At 32.6% G+C, this 24,939-nt stretch overlaps 2 protein-coding genes and 1 non-coding gene across 3 annotated transcripts; 2 read left to right on the top strand and 1 right to left on the bottom strand.

The window, feature by feature from the left end:
* The first annotated feature begins 1,409 nt into the window (after window positions 1-1,409).
* On the top strand, window positions 1,410-1,516 carry LOC133780917 (small nucleolar RNA R71). The gene has a single exon (XR_009869723.1). It is a non-coding gene; the product is annotated as a small nucleolar RNA R71 (small nucleolar RNA).
* Window positions 1,517-9,508: 7,992 nt separating this feature from the next.
* On the top strand, window positions 9,509-15,172 carry LOC133779618 (serine/threonine-protein kinase BSK5-like). Its single transcript, XM_062219559.1, has 4 exons — window positions 9,509-9,517; window positions 9,692-9,772; window positions 9,896-10,084; window positions 14,870-15,172. The coding sequence occupies exons 1-4, from the start codon at window positions 9,509-9,511 to the stop codon at window positions 14,957-14,959; spliced, it is 369 nt and encodes a 122-aa protein (XP_062075543.1). The 3' UTR covers window positions 14,960-15,172.
* An 8,024-nt stretch (window positions 15,173-23,196) lies between these two features.
* LOC133779619 (uncharacterized) lies at window positions 23,197-23,640 on the bottom strand. Its single transcript, XM_062219560.1, has one exon. It carries the CDS (start codon window positions 23,638-23,640, stop codon window positions 23,197-23,199), a length of 444 nt encoding a protein of 147 aa, XP_062075544.1.
* Between the last annotated feature and the right edge of the window lie 1,299 nt (window positions 23,641-24,939).

The following is a 24,939-nucleotide window of genomic DNA, read 5'->3' on the forward strand; positions in this document are numbered from 1 at the left end:
CTTATCTATCTTTACTAGAACATCTTCTATAATACCTCTAGGATGAGTTAAAGAATGATCAGCTAATTGAAGAGTAACAATAGTCAGTCTAGCTTCCCCCAAACCAAGTCCATTAAATACAAACAGCAGCATTAAATTTATACTTGCACCTAAATCACATAAATCTCTCTCACAATGAAAGTTTCCAATAGTGCAAGGTATAGTAAAACTGCCCAGATCTCTTAACTTTTGAGGAAGCTTCTTTTGAATAATCGCACAACACTTTTCAGTTAATGCAACAGTTTCATAATCCTCCATTTTTCTCTTATTAGACAATATCTCCTTCATAAACTTCACATAACTAGGCATTTGTTCTAGAGCCTCTACAAATGGGATGTTAATATGAAGTTTCTTAAATACTTCAAGGAATTTGGAGAATGGTTTGTCAAGATTAGCCTTTCGAAACCGTTGAGGATATGGAATTTTTGGTGTAGGCTCAGAATATGTTTATTTTTCTTGTTTTGGAAGGTCTTTAGTAACCTCTTCTTGAATCGAACTAGTAACTTGTTGTTTCTCTGTATTCTTCCCTTTCTCTTCCACTATAAGTCCTTCATACTTAGTCCCACTCCTCAAAGTGACTGCTTGGCATTGTTCTTTAGGATTTACCTCTGTGAAACTAGGTAAATTTCCTTGTTGTCTACTAGAGAACATTTGAGCCAATTGACCTATTTGTGTCTCCAAACTTCTGATGGAAGACCTTGCCTCTTTCATGAATTGATTTAATTTGTCAAGCTAAATTGTTGGTGGGTTCATTTGAGGAGGTGGTGGATGAGATGGGCGTGGGTTTGGATCATAATATGATCTAGCATGTAATAAATAAGTTGGTTGATGGGGTGGTTGTTGAGGTGGGTACTGTGGATATTGTGGTGGTAACCATTGATTATTTTTCCAAGACAGATTAGGATGATTTTTCTGGGTAGGTGTATAGGAATTTGAGTAAGTATTGGATGCAAGTCTTGAAAAATTACCTATAACATGTGCCTGCTCCAAGGACATATTGTTGACACATGTTGAGAAACTAGCTATGCTCGGACATTGTTCATAAGAATGAGGTCCTCCACAAATTTCATAACTCATGACATTCTGTACTTGCATTGCTTGTGTGGTTAGATTAGTTTGCTGCAGTTGTTTGTTAAAGACGCTACTTGAGCGGTCAATAGCGCTATTGGATCAACTTCTAAGACTCCCGCTACTTTCTTATTATCTCTCTCAATAGGCCAATTATAATTATTCATAACCATCTCTTCCAACAGCTCGTACGCTTCATTCGCACTTTTTCTCATAAATGCCCCTCCTGATGCTGCATCTATTATCTTTCTTGTATTTTCCACAAAACCATTGAAAAAGTATGAACTAATAGCCCCTTCTCTATTCCATTATGTGGGCATCTCCTATGCAATTCCTTAAATCGTTCCCATGCATCATACAAAGACTCCTCATCCAGTTGATGGAAGTTTGCAATCTCTCCTCTAATTCTAGCTGACTTGGCAGGAGGAAAATATTTACTCAAAAACTTTTGAGGCAAATCTTCCCAAGTAAGTATAGAATTGGTTTATAACGAATTCAACCAACTCTTAGCTCTGTCCCTTAGTGAAAATGGGAATAGTCTCAATCGTACATCATCATTACTCACCCCCCATTCATTTTAAATGTTGCACATAACTCCAAAAAGTTTGTGATATGTAGATTTGGATCCTTATTCGATAACCCCCCAAATTGTACACAGTTTTGCACCATTTGAATAATTGAGGGTTCGACCACAAAATTATTAGCATCAACAACTGGAGGACGAATGCTTGAATGTATTCCCGTAACAGTAGGGAGTACATAATTCCTTAATGGTGGATCAGCTTCAGCTGCATTACCCATATTTGCATTATTGTTGACAACATTATTTGTGTTCTCAGCCATGGTAAAGTCCAGCCTTTTCTTTATCTTGCGATTCTTTTTACACGTTTTCTCAATTTCAAGATCTATTGGTATGATTTCCTTTTGTCTACTTCCTCGCATATACCAACAATTCCTGAAACACAATATAACCTTGATCCAAATAAATATTAACTAATAAAAATAAATAAAAAATAAAAATACCAAATTAGAACAAATAACAATTAACTATGATATTGGAAATTTAGTCCCCAGCAACGGCGCCAAAAACTTGATCGTGAAAATATGTATATACGCAAGTGCACGCAATTGATTCAAGTAATATATGATAAGTAAAGTATCGTTCCCTCAAAGACTATCTTACAAGTACCACTAAATGTTCTTTAAATTTCTATTTGGCAACTAAGAATTTTATTTTTGAATTTAGATTTAAATTTGAAAATACTTTAAACAAAAACAACTAAATAAAAGATTTAAATCACTATGAAAAAGACCTAGGGTGTTAATTTCATCAACTTTTCATTTTACTAATTGTATTAATCAATTCTAGATTTCTTTCTTTCTATTCTAATAGCAGGTTAACATAAATCAATTCCTAATCTTTTTCAAGATATAAGATCTCAGGATATATGCATGTTTTCTACATCTCTGTGATAAACTTAAACATATAGAAGGCATTAAGCATGGAAACCTAATTACTACACAAGTCATACAGGTACCTTCATCCAATATGTAACCTATGTCTATATAATGATAGCATATCCAATTCTCATATTTTGAATTTTGAATCAAAATCATTAAATTAAGCAAATAGTGATCAAGTATTTACTAGCATTAAACACGCATTATATAGATTAGAATAGAGAAGAAAAATCAAAAGAACATCCTAATTCAATTAGATAGAACTCCAAGTGACCACATTAAACCCTAGATAAAAATTGTTTAGTTCAACAAAATAATTATTCAAAAACATAAGATTCATAAACTTGAAGAAGAAATAAAAATATGAAACTGCAGAATTTTTAACCTAAGAACCACAATTAGTCTCTAAAAAATGTAATTAAAAACTGACCTAATGACTTAATTAAACCCTAAACACGAATTTATAGTAAAAAATTAAAAGCTTATGAGTTTTTCCTTGTGCGGGCCACAACTTGGCCTTTTCTAAGTCGTGGCCCGTGTCTATTTTAAGCCCTTTTCTTTTTGTATAATAGCTTTAGGCACCGCGACTTAATATTCTCAAGTCCCTGCCCGTGTCTGCATTTCCCCTTATCTAAGCCTCTGTTTCCCTCTTGAGTCGCGACTTGTAAGCCCAAGTCGCAACACTAACTCTTTCCAGCAAACATATGTGCCTTCTGACTTCACCTCAAGTCGTGACTCATAAGTCCAAGTCGCGACTTTAATTAAAAAAATTCTCAAATTTGATCGTTCAACTCATCTCTTCATCAAAACCCGTCCTTTAAGCGTCCTTGGTATCATTTTTAGTCCAATAACTGCCAAAACCCTCATTTTCCCACCATTTAGCTTCTTTTTGCATTTTTCTCGTGATTCAGCACACCAACCCTACAACAAAGACAAATAAAAGCATAATCTTGCACAAAACACACATAAACACTCAAGATTACCACAAAAACACTTTAAAAAATGACCCTAAAATAAAGTTATCAGAGACGCTTTGATTCATCCCCCTACGGAAGGTGTTCATTAGTTATTTTGACAAGGTTAGATTTCGAAAGATAAATAATTATATGTCAAGTTCTACTAGACTCACCCCTACGGTGACTACTAGGACTAAATCTATTGATTATCGAAACCGTGGGTCTAGCTCATAAAATAAGAGATTTTGTTCTTATTTTGATCGAATAGTAGGTTGTTAATAATTGCGTCCATTATTAAATAAGTTTACAACTTTATTTAACTAGTGGTATTTTTTACTCTCACCAACCGGGACAAGGATATCATAGATTGGTTAAAACTAAAAGAAATAGAGATATGATTATTTTGGTATTTTTTCTCATATCTTACATATTTTTTTATATATGTTTTGCTATTTCTTGAAATTTGTGTGAATAGGAGTTTTATTGAGCAAATGTGATTGATTTCTATTTTATTGATAATTAGTAGTTTTTAAGTATGGTTGTGTCTACTCCCATCCATTCTCAACTTTCAATGGAGAAACTCACTGGAGAAAACTTCCCTAAATGGAAGCAAAACATCAACATTGTGTTGATTGGTGACAACTCCAAGTTCGTCATGACTGAGGAATCCCCGGAAGTTCCAACTGAAGGAGCTATCAAGTCTGTGAGGGATAAGTATGAGCGTTGGCAGGCGGCTAACAACAAGGCGCAGTACTACATGTTGACTAGTATGGTTGACACTCTTAAGACAAAGATGGAGAATGTCGAGACGGCCTACGAAATCATGGATCAGCTCCAAGACATGTTTGGTGCCAAGTTAGCGCAAACTCATTTTGAGGCCACCAAGAAATATGCCAATGCTCAGATGGCACCTTCTCAACATGTCCACGATCATCTGATCAAAATGACAAACTACTTTCAGGAAGTTGAACTGCATATAGCAATAATAGACGAGGAAAGTCAAGTTGGCTTATTTCTCAACAGTCTCTCTCCAACTTTCCTGTTGTTCACCACCAACTATGTGTTGAATAAACTCAACTACGATCTGACGCAACTCATGAACGAGCTTCAGAATTTTGACTCTATCATGGGGGGACAAAGTAAGGGAGGAGAAAAGAAGACAACTACTACTACTGCTGTTGATCTAGCAAAGGTTGAAGCTAACCAAGCTTCGCCTTTGAAAGCTAGAAACAAGAGGAAAGATGGACAAAACAACAACCCCAAGCCTGAAAAGGCTACAAAGACAAGTGCACAACCAAATGCACAGACGCCTAAGGGGAAGCACAAGAAAAACAAGAAAGGTAAAGGTAAGTGTTTTCACTGCAAAGAGAAGGGGCATTGGAAACATGATTGCCCCAAGTTTCTAGCAGCTAAAAACAAAGGCAATGATTATAGTTCATTTATCTTTGGAACATGTGTTTTAGAGAATGATAAATCCATTTGGATTATTGATTCTAGATCTACCAACCATGTTTGCAACTCTTTATAGCTTCTTGAATCGTGGGAGGAAGTGGACGAAGGCAACTTAAAGCTTAGAGTTGGGAACAGAGTGTTCGTTACGGTCCAAGCTAGAGGAAGAGCTCATCTGAAGTTTGGAAATAAATTTTTAATTTTAAAAGATGAATTTTTTATTCTGGAATTTAGTAGAAATTTAATTTCAGTTTCCATGTTGCAATTAGAACAATTTTTCATGACTTTCACAAGTTCTAACATATCTATTTCTTTCAATGGATCACAATTGTGTATTGCGTGTTTGGAAAACGTGCTTTATATTCTGCGACCTAATGAACCCATTGTTCTTAACAATGATTTATTCAAAGTAGCTAAACCTAGGACCAATAAATGTCAAAAGACTGATAACGATAATATGACATATTTATGGCACTTAAGACTAGGTCACATTGGCTATGATAGGATTCAAAGACTTACAAAGGATGGGCCTTTGAGGGAACTCACCTTAGGTGAATTACCTGTCTGTGAATCTTGTCTAGAGGGCAAACTGACCAAGCGTCCTTCCTCTGCAAAGAGTGATAGGGCCAAGAACCCCTTGAACTTGTGCATTCAGATGTTTATGGACCTTTGAATGTACAAGAAAGGGGTGGTTTTGAGTATTTTGTCACTTTAATTGACGATTACTCTAGATACTCATATCTTTACCTAATGCATAGGAAATCATAAACATTTTCAATGTTTCAGGAAATCCTACCAATGACTCATAACCAATTAGGTAAAACGTTAAAGATCTTGCGATCTAATAGGGGTGGATGCAGTTCCAAGATCATTTAACTGAACTTGGGATTTTATCACAGCTTACTGCCCCGGGTACTCCACAACAAAATGGTCTGGCAGAACGCTGGAATAGATCTTTATTGAAAATGGTTAGATGCATGCTTAGTTACATAAGTCTACCAACCTCATTCTGGGGACATGCAATTGAAACTGCAAACGACATTCTCAGTGTCGTGCCATCTAAATCAATCCCCAAAAAACCTTTAGAACGATGGAATGGTTGTGAACCTAGTTTACACCATTATAGAATTTGCGGGTGTCCTGCACAAGTCCTGAGGAAAAAAGAAGGAAAGCTAGAACCGCGAATTGAAGTTTGCATGTTTGTTGGCTATCCTAAAGGTACTCGGGGTGGACTTTTCTATAGCCATTCTGAAAAGAAAGTGTTTACTTCTATGAATGCTACTTTTCTTGAAAATGGCTATGTTCAAACTTCAAACCACACAACAAAGTAGTTTTAGAGGAGATGGTTAAAGAATTGACTCTAACCAATGTTCCATCGTCATCAGAGCAAGTTGATGATGAAATTCCCACTCTTCATGTCCAACCGACGCAAGTCGATTTAAATGAAGAAAGTACCACTGTTCCTGAGAAAACAGTCACGGAGCCTTATTGGTACAGATTTTTCTACCGCAACTGTACAGTGTATTGCAATATAGTTTTAATTTAAAGGATGTCGAACCCACAAGGATTAAATATTTAATTTCACCCATTACTGTATCTTTTTAAGTCTATAGTTTTAATTAGAAAATTCAGCAAATAATTCAAACAAGAAAATAACAAAATGAAATAACAAAATGAAATAACAAAATAATGGAAGATAATGATCTTGGAAATTGATTAGATGAATAAGGAATGTATTAGAGTAACGATTTCACTATCTTAAATTATGAAGCATGGTTTCTTTATTATCCTAATTAGTTCTCTTCATTTGTAATCTCCAAAATTCTAATGTAATGCATCTATCTTTCTCAAGCATATATGCATTTAATCTCAATTAATCAATATGATATCTCTATTCGCTATTAATTAATCAAGAAATCATTAAGCAAGTAATTCTTTTTTAAGTTAAATTCATTGAGTTCAAGGAATCTCTCAATCTCACAATCACTCTATGTCAAATCCTCCTATGTCCAATCTAAGTTTATCTTTCTCAAGCATAAACCCTAGATCTCAATTCACAATAATGATGGCCAAACATTAATATGAGAAAATTAAATGAAGAAGATATGAACAAACAAGAAGAACTTCATGAAGATAATAATAGAAACATTAATTCAATAATCAAAATAGATCCATCTAGTACTTTATCACAAAAGGAGTTTAGTTCTCCATTACAAACTTAAACACAATAGCAATGTAGTTGTTCATAATTAAAAACTAAAATAAAAGGAGGAAGAAAGAAACTAGATGTAATGATGGTGATGTTGATGTTGATGAATTCTGGCCTCTGTACTCCTTTCCAAGTGTGTAATACCAGGTCTAATCTCCTCCCAAAACGTCATTAGAACCCTAATTATGTTTTTCCTTTTATATTCCCACAAAAAGGCCTATTTTGCCCTTCAAAATTCATCACTTAAATTTTTCCTGCGGATTGAGACGTTGTTGCCCCTCGAATGGGCGCTGATGCGCTACTGGAAGGCCAAATACATGCTCGCTGTAACGGTAAAGAGCTGCAACCCCTGATGGTGGCGTTGCATCCCTAATTCCAGTCAAAAATTGCGCTGCGTCCCCTGGTGGTGGTGCTACAGCACCCGGGCAAATTCTTTGAACGATGATTCTTCAAGATAGAGCTGCAGTGCTAGAATAAGGGGCTGCAGCCCCATTTCCACTACAACAATTTGTAGTATATATTGCATTAAAAAATAGCATATATTTAGAAGTGCTATTAATGGTGGGTGATTAAAAACACACGGAACATTATATTTTGGCGCCATATGAATAAACCTCAGGCGCCAAAATGAAATTTTTTTTTTTAGTCTCATCTGCCAAATTCCCTAAATCTAAGTTACCCAAAAAATTTCTCTCAGCCTCCATCTCTCACTCTCGTCTCGTCTCTCCGCCCTCTCCGCCTCATGAAGTTTCACTTTCGTCTCGTCTCTCCGCCCTCTCCGCCTCACGAATTCTCACTCTCGTCTCGTCTCTCTACCTCACAAAGTCTCCATCTCTCACTCTCGTCTCGTCTCTCCGCCTCACGAAGTCTTCTCAACTCATCTCTGCCTCACGAAGACACACTCCAGAGTGGAGCTCTTTCTCCGCCTCACGAAGTCACGCTCCAGAGTGGAGCTTCTCTGCCTCACGAGTTCTTTCTCTGCCTCAAGTAGTCACGCCTTCCAGAGATCTATCTCTGCCTCACGCCCACTATCTCAGGTTCGTTTCTCTCCTCGGCTTACATATTTTTTAAGGAACGATACCATATGATTCATCCCTCTGCCCTCCAATTTTCAGCCCTTGGGTTCCTGCTCTCCGTGGGTGAGGATTCTGTGTTCACAGGTGCTGTCTTACATTGGGGTCATCTGTCGTGCCATTTTTCTGGGCCATTGGGTTCATGTGAGGTGGCGTGGTAAAGGGTTTCTTTTTCTCAATCATCTCATATGTTTTATTTAAGAAGCTAGGTCAGTTGGGAGTCTCAGAAGTGAGCGATTAGCCAATCTGATTGGGTGTTGCTGCGAAGGAGATGAGAGGTTGTGGGTGGCCGATTTTATGCCCCATGAAACTCTCGCTAAGCATCTTTTTCACTATAAGTTACTTTATTTCTTTATATATATATATTTATATGTATATGTTTGTACATACTTCCGTTTCATTTCCTTTTTATGGGTGATAATTTATTAAATAAAGCTAAAATAACTGAAAGTGAAACTGGGAAGATGTATTTGGTTATTGTTTGGCTGAAAAATGCATTGTAGGTTTTTAACTTGTTCAAAATGACTAAGACTGAATAAAATTGATGTTTCATTCAAGATCTTTGTTATTAAAAGGTTTTTCATGGGACTTAAAAGTGAAATATTGGTATTTAATTGCCTTGATTGCCCAAGTACTTGCTTGTTTATCATTTTGGAAGTGTTATTGATGGAAAGTAGTGCTTATGAATTGATATTTCTTCTCTCAAATAAACCTCTAATGTTCATTCACGACTCAATTGAATTGAATTTAGCTAAGAATGATTTTGTGATTTTTTTTTGGATAGTTTGTTTCTTATGATTGCACTGTTATAGGGGAAGCTCAACCAGTGAAATGGGCCATGAGATTGAGGGTGGCTTTGCATCTGACACAAGCTCTGGAGTACTGTAGCAGCAAAGGGCGTGCATTGTATCACGATCTCAATGCCTACAGGGTTTTATTTGATCAGGTAATAATGGTTTCTTTGATATATAGTTTTTATTTTTATTTAACACTTTTAATTAAAATAATTTACTATTGAGTTGGCTGTGATCAATTATCAGGATGGCAATCCCAGACTATCCTGCTTTGGCCTCATGAAGAATAGCAGGGACGGCAAGAGTTACGGTACAAACTTAGCATTCACTCTTTCGGAGTACCTGAGAACTGGTATTTTTGTTTGCTTGAATAAGTGAAATAATGTGTTCTTTTAATGTGGATTATCATTGAACGGGCATCACTATGTTAGATATTTGCAACTGAAGAGCCATTTCTTCATGACTTTAGTAATGGAAATTCCAAGAAAAATTATGTTAATGGAAAAAGCATTGTTGTACTATTTTCCTCATGATATCTTTGGCTGACGAGTATAAAATATTTTTTTTATGAAGCTGAGAGAATTTAGTCTGGTAGCAATATGATATATACATGATACAATTCAATTCTTTGTTGACAGGTAGAGTGACACCAGAAAGTGTGGTTTACAGCTTTGGAATGTTGTTGCTGGATCTTCTGAGTGGAAAACATATACCCCTAGTCATGTGAGTTTACACTTTATTCTTACTACTACTAGTAAATATATGTACATCAGTTCATAAGCACATATCTCTTGTTTTAACTGGATAATAAGTTGGATCAACATTGTTGGTTTATATTGTTTGCAGGCACTTGATCTAATCCGTGGCAAGAATTTTCTGATGCTTATGGATTCTGCTCTAGAGGGTAATTTTTCAAATGATGATGGAACTGAACTTGTGCGTTTAGCTTCCCGCTGTTTGCAGTATGAAGCACGTGAGAGACCAAATGCAAAGTCTCTTGTCACTTCTTTCATGTCTCTTCAGAAAGAAACAGAGGTGTGTACTCTGCTTGATCCTTTCATTTTTATGTTTAGTAAATTTGTTCTTCTATTTCATTAGTTATCTTTTTGCCTGAAATACTATTTTTTGCACACTACCTTTATGTATTTTTTTGTAATGATGAAATGGAGATCATTGGCACTTGTCTAATTGAGGATACAACCAAATTGGATTGTGAGATTTTTTCCATTTGATTATTGAAAATTTGCTTCCATATGCAAGCAAATTATGAAATTATTGAAACCTGCCATTCTCATTTGATAATGACCAAGTGCTTATCTCCAATTACTCAACATGGTATGTACTCAACTCAGTTTTTTCTTTTGTTTCTTAGTCATTGAGTTAATATAATATATGGCTTCAATGTATTCTAGTTTCTTGCTTGACCTTTTATTTTCTTGAGTTCTTTTATTCCTTCCAGCTTTTCCTCTATTCTAAAGTTTTTTTTTGAACTAAGAGAGATGAGTAGGTATTTAGCAACTTTATTTTATAATTTAATTTATATTAATACCAAGGATGGAAGGAATCCATTGAGCGTTTCTGTGGCTGCCTAGTAATAATTTTACAGAATAGGTCTATATCTATATGCAAATTTATATTATTTAGGCTTCTTTCTTTGATACTTTTGATAATTAATATGGTTTTTTAAGAGTTACTATAAGCACTTAACAATTTGTGATTCCGACAATGTTTTGGTAATATTATTGACTTTGATTTAAAAGGAATGATTTCTTTTTTCTTATTATTTTTAAAATAGATTTTGGGAGATGAAAAGAGTGGAAATGGATTATGCAAACAATGATATTCTTGGAAAAGCAGTTGAGAAGAGTCTTAGCAGCATTCTAGCAAGTGAGTTTTATTTAAAGATGCGTGTTAGATTTAAAATTGTTCAAAAATCTTATTATTTGCATAGATTGATATGGTAAATAACTTAAATGTATTGAAAACTATATTTTATGTTATATGAGAATTTGAAAACTAATATTGGTGGGGCTTTAGTATGATTTATGCTTACTTAGTTGTGGCAGAGGAATTGGTTCGTAGTAATTAGTTGGAGGATGCCAATAGGGTTCTCTTGTGGGGTGGTGGTTTATTCTTGTCCCATGTGCCTTTTTTTTTAATTTTTTTATGGAATATACGTGTACAAGTAATGTTAGCATTTTCTTTTTTATAAGTTGATGCAATGTCTTAATATTATTCCTTTTAAGGTTGAGGACTTCAGTTGTAGTTGTCTGAGTTATGATTGATGTTTACAATAGTGATTGTATATAATTGCTGCATATATAACATGTTCAGTTACGTTTTAATTGTAGTCATAAGGTTTCTTGTTCTACTGATTTTATTTATTGATTAAGATAATATATAATGTATTTTCTTAGCTATGCATATACATGAATTGTTCTAATAGGTGATAATAAATAAACCAATCTACATTTGTTTTTATATGAGTTTTTGCTGCTAAACCATCTAAGGGCTTCTCTTTTCTTCACTCCATCCCACTCTTGTTGAATTTAATTGTTGGTCTGTTTAATCAAAGAGGTGTTCTCTGCATTTTCTTTTCTACTTGGCTATTATTAGTATTCATTGAAAGGTTTATATGGGAATAAAATTGGTCTCAAGAGTCAAGACAGTCCATGGTGGTAAAGCAACTGTATATGAACCTATCATTTTTAATATCTATTTCCACTGAACCATTGATAATGAACCAATATCACTCTTCTTCATTGGTTGTAATAGCTTTTGGGGAATTTGGGTCCTTGTGTGTTTTCTTGACCCTGTTTTTATTTTTTTTACCATGTATTCCTCCACCATAAGTGAGAGCTCTCAATGTTATTGAGAGGAGGTCAATCTTTGACCTCTGTCTCTTTTTTAAAAAAAAAAGATGAGTGGGGTAAATGTATCGAAAACTATATTTTATGCTATAAGAGAATTTGAAAACTAATATTGGTGGGGCTTTAGTATGATTTATGCTTACTTAGTTGTGGTAGAGGAATTGGTTCGTAGTAATTAGTTGGAGGATGCCAATAGGGTCCTCTTGTGGGGTGCCAAAGGTACGTGGCTTGAGAGCTATTGATGAGGTCTATGACCTTTTAATAGTTGAAGATTGAGAAATGGGTATTGGTTTCTACTGAATAGGTTGAGCCACTGAATTTGTTTTAAGTATTTCTTAAGCAAGTTTTTTAATGACCATAAAGATATTGGTTTACATATGCATGTTTCTTTCACTCTTTGATTATTTTATACTGAAAAGCTTTTGTATTGATAAAGTGTGGCTTGTAAAAATCTATTGTTCTTTGTATTTTATCATGAGAACCTTTTTTTTTATTATTATTATTCATGTTATCATAAAGTTTTTTAAAAAATTACTGCATATGAAATGTTTGATAATAGTTGCAATAGAAACTATTAATGTGTTGTTCTCATTTTGGATATGGTTTCTCAATAATCTTGATTTGCATAGGTGATCTACATGGTATAAGTATTTATAAAACTAGAAAATGCACATTGCCTAACATATATGTTAGAAAGTAAAAAAAGAAAGAAAACTTTCTTATTGATGAGCTCATGACACTACAACAATTTTGACTATATGTTTTTACAATAAAAAAAATTACATGCTTTTCTACTGGTTTGATGCTAGCTCCTTTGTTCTTATTTTTACTAAGAATATATATCAAGATTGATTTCCAATAGAAAATAATTTAAAAATTTAGAGTTTGATTTTTTTTTCTTAACACATTTTCTTACATTATCTCAATTAATTTGTCTATTGATGTTGATAGTTTATTAATTGGTATGTAATTTTGATTTTATTTTAGTGGCGTCGTTGGATTTTAAATTGGAAGGAAACTTTATTTCCAACATTTTGCAAGAGGTATCTTGTCTTACTTTTGTTTTTGTTATAATATTATGTAAATGTTAGAAGAGTTTGAATATCTTAGATATTCATCCATAGTGAAGTAGGTCCTGAGATTATTATTGTGTGTTGTGGTGATAACGGAAGGTTGAGAACTTGTGTGTCTTAGTGAAGTAGGATCTGAGAAATTTGTGTGCTGCGGTGAGATAAGGAAGAAAACTTGTGTGTTGTTTGAATATTTTGAATTGATAATGGTAGATGGTTGGTTGATAATATGGGAGGAATGTTTTCTGGTTTTATGTAGAATTATCTATTATTATCTTATAATTAACTTTTGTTTGGTTGATTGGTTTGGTTATTGGTAGATTAATTAGATTGTTAAAAGCATACACTTGTATGTTTATTTATTTTGATTTTTCTTTTAAGTTTTCACAGACACATAAGAAAAATTATGAATGTAATTCTACTTTCATGTTAGTGGCTCAATTAAATTCATTTTAGTGGCTCAATTAAATTTCAAATTGGAAGAAAAATTTATTTGAAATTGTTTGGAGTTTGAGTAATTAATTTTCATTTATATTGATGGATTAATTTGATGATTCTTACTGTATACTAGCCATTTTTACTTTACATGAAAACTACCATGTAACTAAGATTTTGAAATTCCTAGTTTTATTTTTTCATTTCTCAAATTGATTGCCTTGTTGTAAATTCCTTAATCATGTAAATCAACTTTCATATTTATCATCTTCTTCTTAGATCTCTATCAAAATTGGAAGGGTATCCTGTAACTCTTGTTTTTTGGTTTTTTGTTTGAACTTTTTTTTCCATGTATAGGCTTGGCTGTTCTTTTTATTGTTTAGTTAGCATGAGAATTAAAAAAATGAGAATATTTATATATGTAATTTTCTACTGTTGTTATTTGTGGTTTTTCCACATCCTTGTATATTTTATAAATTAATACAAGGCATTTTATTTTAAAAAATGATATTTATCACTTTTCAAAAAGTTAAACTTTGATGACTTGTATATACAAAAAAAATATTATTGTAAATGGTTGAAAAGATATCTAGACAACTTAATTATGCATCAAAACGTCTCTGTCCATGTTCATTGGTTGTCTTTACAAATATAAATTCAAATTAAGACAATGCAAATTATATAAAGGCAGTTGTTTGGAACTTTTCAAGAGTAATTACTATGAATTAAGTGTAGTGAGATTATTATTTGGTTGCCATGACAGTGACTTGTCCATCTTTAGTGACTCTCAATGTTGTATTTTGCGATTTCTACTGTCTTCTCTTTGGAGTCTATTTTTAAAATTTTGAATGTCATTATTTTTAAGTTTAAAAATTAAAGAATATTATATTTTGTCATCTCTTTTTTTGTAACTATTCTAATATAGCAAACCCAAAACTTATTTCTTGATGGCCTCACCTTCTTCTTCATCTTTTTCTTCATTTTATCCTCTTTGAAGCTTATCTTTTAGTGTAAACTTATTGATATAATTTTTTATAGCATCTTTATCTCTAAATATTATTTTTAATATTTGTGACTGCTTACCTGTTTAATGGTTATATATACATATATATTGTTTTAAATGGAAATTTAGGAATAGAAAGAAACAATCATTTGTTGGTACTCCAAAATAAGAGATAGTGACTGAAAGTATTGTGGCTAAGTTAGTGTAGGTTGAATTGCAATTCCTTCTTTTAATTTTCATGTGGCTGAATTAGTGGTAAGGTTATGTTCATTCTTTAATTTTTTTGGGATATTTTTGTTACATTGGTGATTGAAAGTATTGTTTATTCTCTTCATATAATAACTAAGATTCATGTTTAATTTTTAGGTTTGTCTTTACTTTTGTATTTTCTTCTTTTAATTTTGATGTTGAATTCATGTTTTGCTATCTTACTTGTAAATAGAATACATCTGCTAAGAGTGAGGAGCAATCAAACAATGTTCAAGCAAATCAACCCACAACAAAGACAAGTGCACAATGGATGGCGAATTGAAGGATGGAGCAAATTTCATGGTTTATTTTTTGTGTATCTTGCTATGTTTTTGTTTTTCATTTTTGAAGTAAAAGATGTTTAAGATTATAGAACTTTATTATGTATGTTTTCAAACTTAATTTAGAACTAAGATCTCATGAAGTAGCCACAATCATGGTTTGAATTTTAATGTAATACGTATAGTTTATCAATCTATTTAATATTACATTTTGCGATTAATTTTGATACTTTTTTTATCCAAATACGATAATAAAAACCTTTTCATTTTAAAAAAAACTTATGATTATCCTTACACAACACAATTAAAAATCTATTATCTAGACTAAAATAACAAAATTTTATTACTGGACCTTTAATATGACATTTATGGCTGTTTTGGATACATATTATAAGTGTAACAAAATGTTATGATTTATATAATATAACAAACTAAAAATGCTATAAAAATAATCAATTATAACAGTTGAAAAGTGTTATGCAAAAAGTTTAAGATTAAACTTCAAATTTATAACCAATTACTCTAACTAAATGTTATTATTTTAATATGATAGCAACAAAAAATGTGTTATTGAATACTTTAAGATAACATCAAACAAACATTCAAAAACTGTTATAGAAAAGACGGGACTTTTAATAACAGGGGCTACGTTAGCGTTTTGAAAAGTGTTATGAATACTTCCGGTTAGCAGTTTTTAAGTGTTATGGATACTGTTTTTTCTTGTAGTGTTCATATATATTTTTTTTCATTTTTTCTCCGTTCACTCCCGTTTTGTACGAACTTCACACCACTTCTCCTTGGACCCTACACATACAAAAGACAAGCATAAAACCAAACAAAACAACCTAGACACCTACAAATTAGATATAAAATGACACTTATAAGTGAATCTAAAATTCACTTATCAAACTCCCCCAAACTTGACATTTACTCGCTCTTGAGTAACGACTCAAAACATACACTAGACAACAACTAAACATAGACAACTAAACACACTCACACAATGCGAATCAAACCAACGATAACATTCAAGCTTCAATTTCCTGAATACCATGCTTACATAAAGCTTCAGAAATTTCCCAATAATACAATCCAGATTTTCAATCTCGACCACTACCATAATCAACTAATCATCATTCGCATCCTTTAACTATTCACCTTAATGATTAAAACTTAAGCAATTGACGAAGTTATGCACATCAAATCCTCACAGTTGTACCACAATCAATATTACTTTATAAGTTTGCATTACTCATTATTCTCCACTAATGTAAACAATGCATGCTTAAGAATCAATAAGACTTTAATGGTGTAAAGAACGCCCTAGACTAATACTTACAAAACATTCGCATAACATAGTTTATAAAAGAATACCATCCATTATTAAAGTCTCAGGGGGAATTATTTAAAACCATGCAAGTTGGCGCCACAAGTTTAAAATAAAACATAAGTTTTTATGCAAAGTTCAAAGAAACCAAATAAATTAAATAACAGAGTCTCACTGATAATTTAGGAAAGTCCCTTAAAACCAAAACATAATTTAAATGGCGTTCTACGTTGATCGTTTTATCGTCCATAGGATTACCCCACGCCATACACCCCATGATGAAAGAACTCCTCACGTTACCACGCATGCCATAGAGAAATCCTATTTGCTACCTGGAAGGAAAGTAAGGGGGGTGAGCTAAAAGCCCAGTAAGGAAGTACAAACAAATAAGCAAGTAAGAAAACAACAAAAACCAAACACTAACATTCATCTAAGACATCATGGTACGTCATAACGTAATCGTAACATATCATCATATCATAACATAATCGTACATATCATCATATCATAACATAATCGTACATATCATCATATCATAACATAACGTAACATAACGTAACATATCATCATATCATAACATAAATGTGACATATCATCATATCACAAACATACAGCATACATGATGAGCATGGAACGCTAGTTGTCCATGTCACCCTATGAGGTAAACAGGAGATCACTGGTCCTTGAATAACCTCGGCGCGTCCGCCCTAGGAATCACATCTCAATGTCCTTAGTAACTCGTTCGATGTATCTGACATCGAAATCTATTTGATGTATCTAACATCGTATTCTGTTTGATGTATCTAACATCCATACACATATCACATTCAACATATCATCACATTATGGCATTCATAATTTCATAACAGTTCATTCATATAACAACCTTACCATTCATAGCATAAAATCATAGAATCTATCTAACTTCCTTACCTCAGGTCCAAGCTAAGAATTTCACAATCTTTCAACGAGCCTATATCATAATCAAAATAACATTTCTTAGGTTCATAAAATTACTATTTTGCCCTTCCATACAACTCATGTGTGCATGGGCCATGCACTCATGATAACAGTTACACTAAACATGCAATTATCGCCAAAAAGAATAATGCTCGTTCTACCCATTTTACTAACATGATTGTTTTATAAAAATCACATAGTTGAATAATAATCATGATTTTGGACGTAAAAGTTGATTTGCATGTAACATGCATACGTGGGAACATTGCGTAATAAAGACGTTTCCAAAAACAATAATTCTACATTTCTTGCTTTTATTGTTTGAAAATCAATAGACATATTACATGCTTTATTTTTCTTATAAATTTCTAAGTTGATTAAACTTCTCAAAACTTTATTTTATTTTATAAAATTATTTTATTTTAGCTCAAAAATAAAATATGTGACATCTCCATTAATTAATCTCAAATTACAAAGAATTAACCAAAAAGCTTGGATTTAATTAAAATGCCTATTTTTAATATGTTCCTTTTAAAGATATATTTTATCATTGTGTTACATAAATGATGTGAAAAATATATTTTTAGTGTGGAAAAATACATTTTGATTTAAATTATTTAAGACTTAGTTTTTATGTAGCAAAATCCCTATGTGACAAATTTAATAACAATTTTAACCTTTTTTTTTAAAACCAACTTTCAGCCACCATTTATTTTCTTCAAAAGTCACAATTAAATAAAATCTAAATATTTTTCTCAATAAAAATAAAGGAAAAATCATTACTTATCAAAATATGTATTCATACCCTTAAAATATCATTTTTCAATATTACCATAACTTAGGAAAAATAATTTATTCCAAAAACTCATCAAATTCATTTTAGTGACATTTACTTCATATTTTATTACAAAAATTCCAGCAATTGTTTTTATCATTAAAAATCACCATAATCAATTTAAAAGCTCATATTTTCTAAAAAATCAATAAAAATTCTGTAGGTAATTAATTGAGTAAAATATCATAACATGAGACTTAAAATCCCCTTTTTAATTTCATAAAAAATTAACATAACATCAAGAACATTACTTATGCATGCAACTCATCTTTTTATCAACTTTTACCCAATTATTTACAAAAAAAACAGCAAGCTTAATTCCTCATAAAACTCAACTTTTGTCCCAAAAATTACATAAAATCATACATGTTTAAAATCTCATCATACCCTTATAATATGCATGATTCTAATATCACTAACATATTCACATGAATTCTTTTAAAACCATTTTTTTCTATTCCATTGAAAACCAACAAAACACTAACAATGACAATAACATATAATAACTCATAAGCACCATATTCGCATATACCTTATATTATCCTAACATGTTTCTATCATGATTTTCATGCATCTTATAATTTAATCATTCACAATATAACATGCATCTATCAAAATTTCATGGATCAAAATATCAAGATTGCCAATTATTATCTTACCCATATCACATAGGTCCTAAAACATGGATCTACTATATTGAAATTCACTCAACATCACAAAAATATCAAGAACATACTTAGGTATGCCTAGGCCGAAATCTCCATGCATGCATTCATAGATTATCACAATTTTTTTATGCATAGCAAAATCAACATCACAACCCTTTTAACACAAATCATACTCTCACAATATACAAATCATATACACCAATCCTACCAAAAATCAACCATTAGCATCATCATCAAAACCTCATAGACAACCCACCAAAAACAATATAAAGGCTAAGAAAAGACCATTACCTCTCTTGATTGTAAAATCAAGAACACAATAAGATCAATACCCAAACTCCACACCCTTGTTCAAGCCTAGGGTTTTTATTGGAAAACCACCATGAGGAGAAGAATGAACCCAAACACACAACAATAACACAAGTCAATAACATATTATCAATAAAAGAGATTATACAAATAAGAAAAACAAGAGGACATACTCTAAGAGGGGTTCCTCTTCACCTTCTCCTTCCTTCTTTCTTTCTTTCTTTCTTTCTTCCTCTCTCTCTCTCTCTCTCTACACGCCACTCTCTCTCTCTCTCTCTCTAGGTCACGGCAGCCACACAAGAGCAAATGGCTCTTCTCCTCTTTCATTTCCCCTTTATCATAATCCTCTCATAAAGCCTCCCCAACACAATAAGGTAAGTTTCCTTTTTCCATTTATTTTCTCTTAATTTCTCTGTATTTAAATAGATATAAAGGAATAAAAAAAATGATCATGCCTATCCCCAAAATAACTATTGTCTTCAATTTTTTATTTTTATTACTTAAAAGAAATCATTCCTTTCCCACTAGGTCACACGCCCAAACACTCTTCTTCCCTTTCTTTTCTTTTTTTTTTATAAATAAATAAATTAACTCAAATAAAATCTAAAATAAGGAAATATAAAATGTGTAGAAAATCTACACATGTGCACCATGCTACCATACACTAGCACACACTAAATCACTAGGGTGCATTACTATCTATCATGCACCTTAGTGCATTCCACCATAGCTCACATAATTACCTCAATTGTCACACTTAATTAAAATGTAACACTAATAGTAAAATAAACATGTTACACAATTATTCACTTATTAAATTAATTAACCAAACAATTCTAACAATTAAATAAAATAATAAACAATCAAATAAAACAAATAATTATCCAAATAAAAATAACAACACTTAAATAAAACAATTCATCACACTTAACATTTAAATCAAATAAATCACAAAAATTTTAATAATCTAAAAAAAAAAATTTGGTGCACTACAAATGGCTTACAATGTATGGCTTAGGTAAGGTAGGTAAGAAAGTCATTTAGGCATTAATACCATAAGCATACTAACCTCTCAAACAACCATGTACACATAAATCCCCAACATCCAAATTGAACAACATTGACATGAATGAGATATATATATTTCATTTCTTTTTTCCTTCTTTGTTTCTTCTTTACTTATTTTATATTTGTTTTTTTTAGCAAAGCTCACTCCCTCAAACTTTGTGTCTACAATATATTTCCTTAAGGGAGTGTATCTCCATGATAAAAAAAAATTCTCTTTCAAGAAGAAACTTTCTCTCATTCATCTTTTCCTCTCTTGAAAACCCAAAATGCTTTCCATTACACAACCTCAACCCAAATTATATTTGTATGCTCATGATATTATTATGGGTAGGATATTTCATAAGATTTTCGTTAAGTTTCAACAATTTAGGGTTTCAAACTGTAGTGTCCCATAATTTTTACTTAGCTAGATAGCAGTAGTAGTTAGTATAGTTTGTAGTATGTTAGTTTTCGTGGATTTTGGTTCAAGCCGGGACTTAGTTGGAAACTCATAGCAACAATTATGGATTTTATAATTTTAACCTATAGTTTAGAAATATTAATTATAACATAAGGTTTGATTAATATTGCTGTTCCTAGAAATATTGTTTATTATAACCGAAGGTTTAGATAGAATTATTAAGAATGTGACACTTTTCATAATCATGTTTATTAAGGTTTAAGTATTTTTGATGAATAGTGTAAATAAAAGAAAGATCTAGAAGCTCTAGAACCTTCCAGTAGATGTTAGGATCACGTTTTGACTCACTCAAAACTGTTTAATCAATTCAAAATATGCCGAAAAAAGTGCAAATACGTGTTTGATATATCAACGTATGCCGATATATAGCAGCTATAGGGGTTGATATATTGCCTACGGAAGATATAGAAAACATGTCGACTTCGCACGAACAACCGAACGAGGCTTGGGAAAATGGTCTAGGCGATATATCGCCCAGGGTAGGCGATATATCGCCCCTGGTGCAATTTTTTTAAAGATTTTGGTTTTCAAATTTAAAAATAGCCTTAACCACTTAGACTTGCCTTTGAACGATTTTGACCAAGTTCTGGGCGTTTATTGAACGAAAATTCAAATATTTTTCATTTTATATTCATTTATTTATTCATGTTAAAAAGGGTTAGTTTTACTCCTTGAACTCTATAAATAGGACCTAGTACTTGTCTATTTCCTTCATTCATTCAAGCATTGTTCAGAGCCTTCAATTTGCTAAGGTTACTATAGAGGGAAACACTTAGGTTTTGGGTTAAAAAGCTTGTCCAAACTAAGATTTTTCTAAACACTTGGGAAGTGAGATATAGAGTTATTTCGGTATTGAGGTATAGATCAAGTCATAAGATCATTCATGGTATTCTTATCCTTAAGTTCAGTTTTTCATAGTTCTTTAGTTTTCTTTTATTTTCTTTCAAATCCTAACTCTTGTTTATGATTCTTGATTAGGTGTTTAAGTTTCTTGAAACTTAAGGTTCTTTTCGGTAAGTTTCTACTCGGATGGTTTAGTTTTCTTTTCATCTCTTTTCTTTAGAAGCTCACTATACTTTCTGTTGGTTTTAGGAGTGTTCCAAATCCAGTTCTTGTTCCCAAATATCCCAGTTTTTGGTAAGGAAAATATGATAGAATATATGTGTTTATATGCTTATGTTATTATATGTTTTATGCTATGATATGTATATGTATAAATATGTTGTAGTCCTTGGGCATATGACTTGCTTAGATAGCAAGCCCCAAGAATATGTTTTGTAGTCGCTTGGGCATATGACTTGCTTAGATAGCAAGCCCCAAGAATTTTTATCATTTTCATGGTTTAGAGTTATCATTTACCCTACCTCGATTAGTAGACAGAGGACCTAGATTGGTTATCATATACTACCTTGTGATCTAACCTACCTCGATTAGTAGACAAAGGACCTAGATGGTTTTATCACATGCCATGTTAATGAGTTAATGGCCATTAATATTGTAGTCCTATATAATATACGTTTTTATAGTAATATGTTTTATAGTATATGTTTATGTTATAGTCTTATGTTTATGATGTATGTTGTTAGTAGATTTTCCTTGCTGGGCATTAGGTTCATTCCTTTATTTTTAGCTTGATGCAGGAAAATGAACATGGAAGGCGGGAAAGATTCATGGCAGCTTGGCATGTGTATTGAGGATGAATGGACTGAATGGAATGCATGAAGATCGAGGATGATGTTGTTTAATTCTTTTAAATTATGTTTTGATGTATTTTCGCATTTAGTATTTAAACAATTAAAGTTTATGTTTTATGTTTTATAAATAATGGGATCCCATACCATATCACATTTTTACCTTATTTTATATAGGTACAATATTTTGGGTTAAAATAAAGTTATGTTATTTCTTATGTGTGTATCAAAAGTAGCTATGTCATAGTAGTTTTAATGGTCCGAGGTCTTAGAAATAGTCGGGTTGTTACACAAACAAAAAATAGGCTTAGGCTCAAATAGGGTGACTAAGGATACAATTTTTTTTCGCGTTGGTTAGAAAGGCTCAAACGAAGCAAACAAAATTGCCTACATCTTTTTCTTAAGCACACATTATCTAGAAATTCGTCTCAAATAACAAGTAACACAAATTCTAGAGAAATCAACCAAATCTTTCCAAAAATCTCGTTTAACATGCATAACACAATCAATTAGCACGAATTTAACAATCATGGAAAAAAGTTCATTCCATTCTCATATATTAGTCAATCATGGCAGCAGAAAAATCAAGCACATGGATGCAAAGTGGTTTTATTTCCTAACTTTATGTACGTGGCATTCATTACATATCCATAACTTTTATTATTGATTTGATTCAAACACGACCCACAAAAACCTGACTCTAAACTCATATTCACAAAATGAAAATAAAAATGAAAAAAAATTATTGATTTGATTCAAACACGACCCACAAAAACCTGACTCTAAACTCATATTCACAAAATGAAAATAAAAATGAAAAAAAACTTTCGTAAAATCTCTCCCCCAAACATAAATCAAACATTGTCCCCTAATGTTTAACTACAAAGAAAAGGAAAGAAACTTGCAAACGGTCCATGCTCGCTAATAAGGAGGAGGTGGTGGTTGGTCTTGCATCCCATCAAACGAAGGAGGATAAGAGAAATAATTATTTTGTCCTCTGTTCAATGTCCATTGAGCCACCAAAAAATTGAGCTGATCAACCTGATTATGCTCATATTCCCCCCGGGCAGCCAAATAATTATGAGTTATTGTGTTTTGTTGGACAATATATCGCATCATGTCATGCGAGTATTGCATATTAGGATCAAGTGGACCACATTCATTCTCTGAAACATTGTCATCCTCTTGTTTCTCGGGTACAACTTGCACAAGACTAACCCAACTACTATAAGAAATAGCATAAATAATCCCAACATTTAACAACTTCAAAACTTCTGCCCTCACCACTTCTTTCATGGCTGTGTTCAAGCTCCTTTGATTCTCAATGGAGGGCTTGTACTTCTCTTCAAACAGAATCTTGTGCATTCAAATAGTTGGGCTTATTCCCTTCAGATCTGAAATTGCCCATCCTATTACAGATTTATATTTCCTCAAAACCCTTAGCAATTTTTCAGTTTCACATTCTAAGAGTTTTGAGGAAATGATCACCGGGCAAGTGAAATTTTCTCCTAGATACTCATAGCGCAAACGATCTGGGAGTTGTTTCAAATCTTGCTTACCCACCACTTCCTCCTCAACTTCACATTCTTTAGCTTGACAAAGAGTTTCTTCAACATTAACACCACTAGCACTAGGAATAGCACTAAGAGCCATAAAAATTTCAGCCACTTTGTCACCCACAAACTCACCATTCACCTTCTCCAAATCAGATTGAGTAATACTAGAATTAAGACAATGTTGTAGAGGATCAGCACATAATTCTTTTCTCGTTGTCTCTTCTACTACTACCTCGATAGAATCTACACGGTGACATGAGCTTGTGTTGTCATGTCGCTTTAGCACTTGATATATGATGAATTTAACCTCTTCATTATTAACCCTCAGTGTCAGATGACCACCCTATACATCAATAAGAGCTCTTCCAGTAGCCAAAAATGGATGACCAATAATAATGGGAATTTCATGGCCCCCCTTCATATCCAATACCACGAAATCAACGTGAAAAATAAATTTGTCCACCTTAACCAATACATCTTCAATCACTCCCCTAGGATAAGTAAGTGACTGATTTGCTAATTGAAGAGTAATGGTTGTAGGCTTCACCTCTCCTACCCCCAACTTCTTAAAAACTGAAAGTGGCATCAAATTAATACTCGCTCCAAGATCACATAATGCCTTGTCGAAGGATGACCCTCCAATAGTGGATGGTATAGTAAAGCTGCCAAGGTCTTTCACCTTTTGAGGAAACTTTTTTCTGTAAGATGGTGCTGCATTCTTCTGTTAGCTTCACAGTTTCAAAGTCTTCTAATCTTCGTTTCTTCGACATGACTTCTTTCAAGAATTTCATTTAACTTGGCATTTGCTCAAGAGCATCTGCGAATGGAATGTTTATGTGAATTCTTTTGAAGATAGAAACTTTGCAAATTGTTCATCTAATTTCTTCTTTTGAAATCGCTAAGGGTAAGGAATGGGAGGTTGATACATTGGAAGGCTATCTTTCTACGTGTCAGTCTTCTCACTTCCATTCTGCTTTTTCGCTTGCTCTTCCTTGTCTACCTCTCGTACCACTGGCTCAACTTTCTCCTTTGAACCTTCTTGAACATTACCCTCATCAATCACCTTACCACTTCTCAAAGAAACTGCTTGGCATGATTCCTTTGGATT

Source organism: Humulus lupulus, chromosome 5, assembly GCF_963169125.1.
Source record: "Humulus lupulus chromosome 5, drHumLupu1.1, whole genome shotgun sequence".
NCBI lineage: Eukaryota > Viridiplantae > Streptophyta > Magnoliopsida > Rosales > Cannabaceae > Humulus > Humulus lupulus.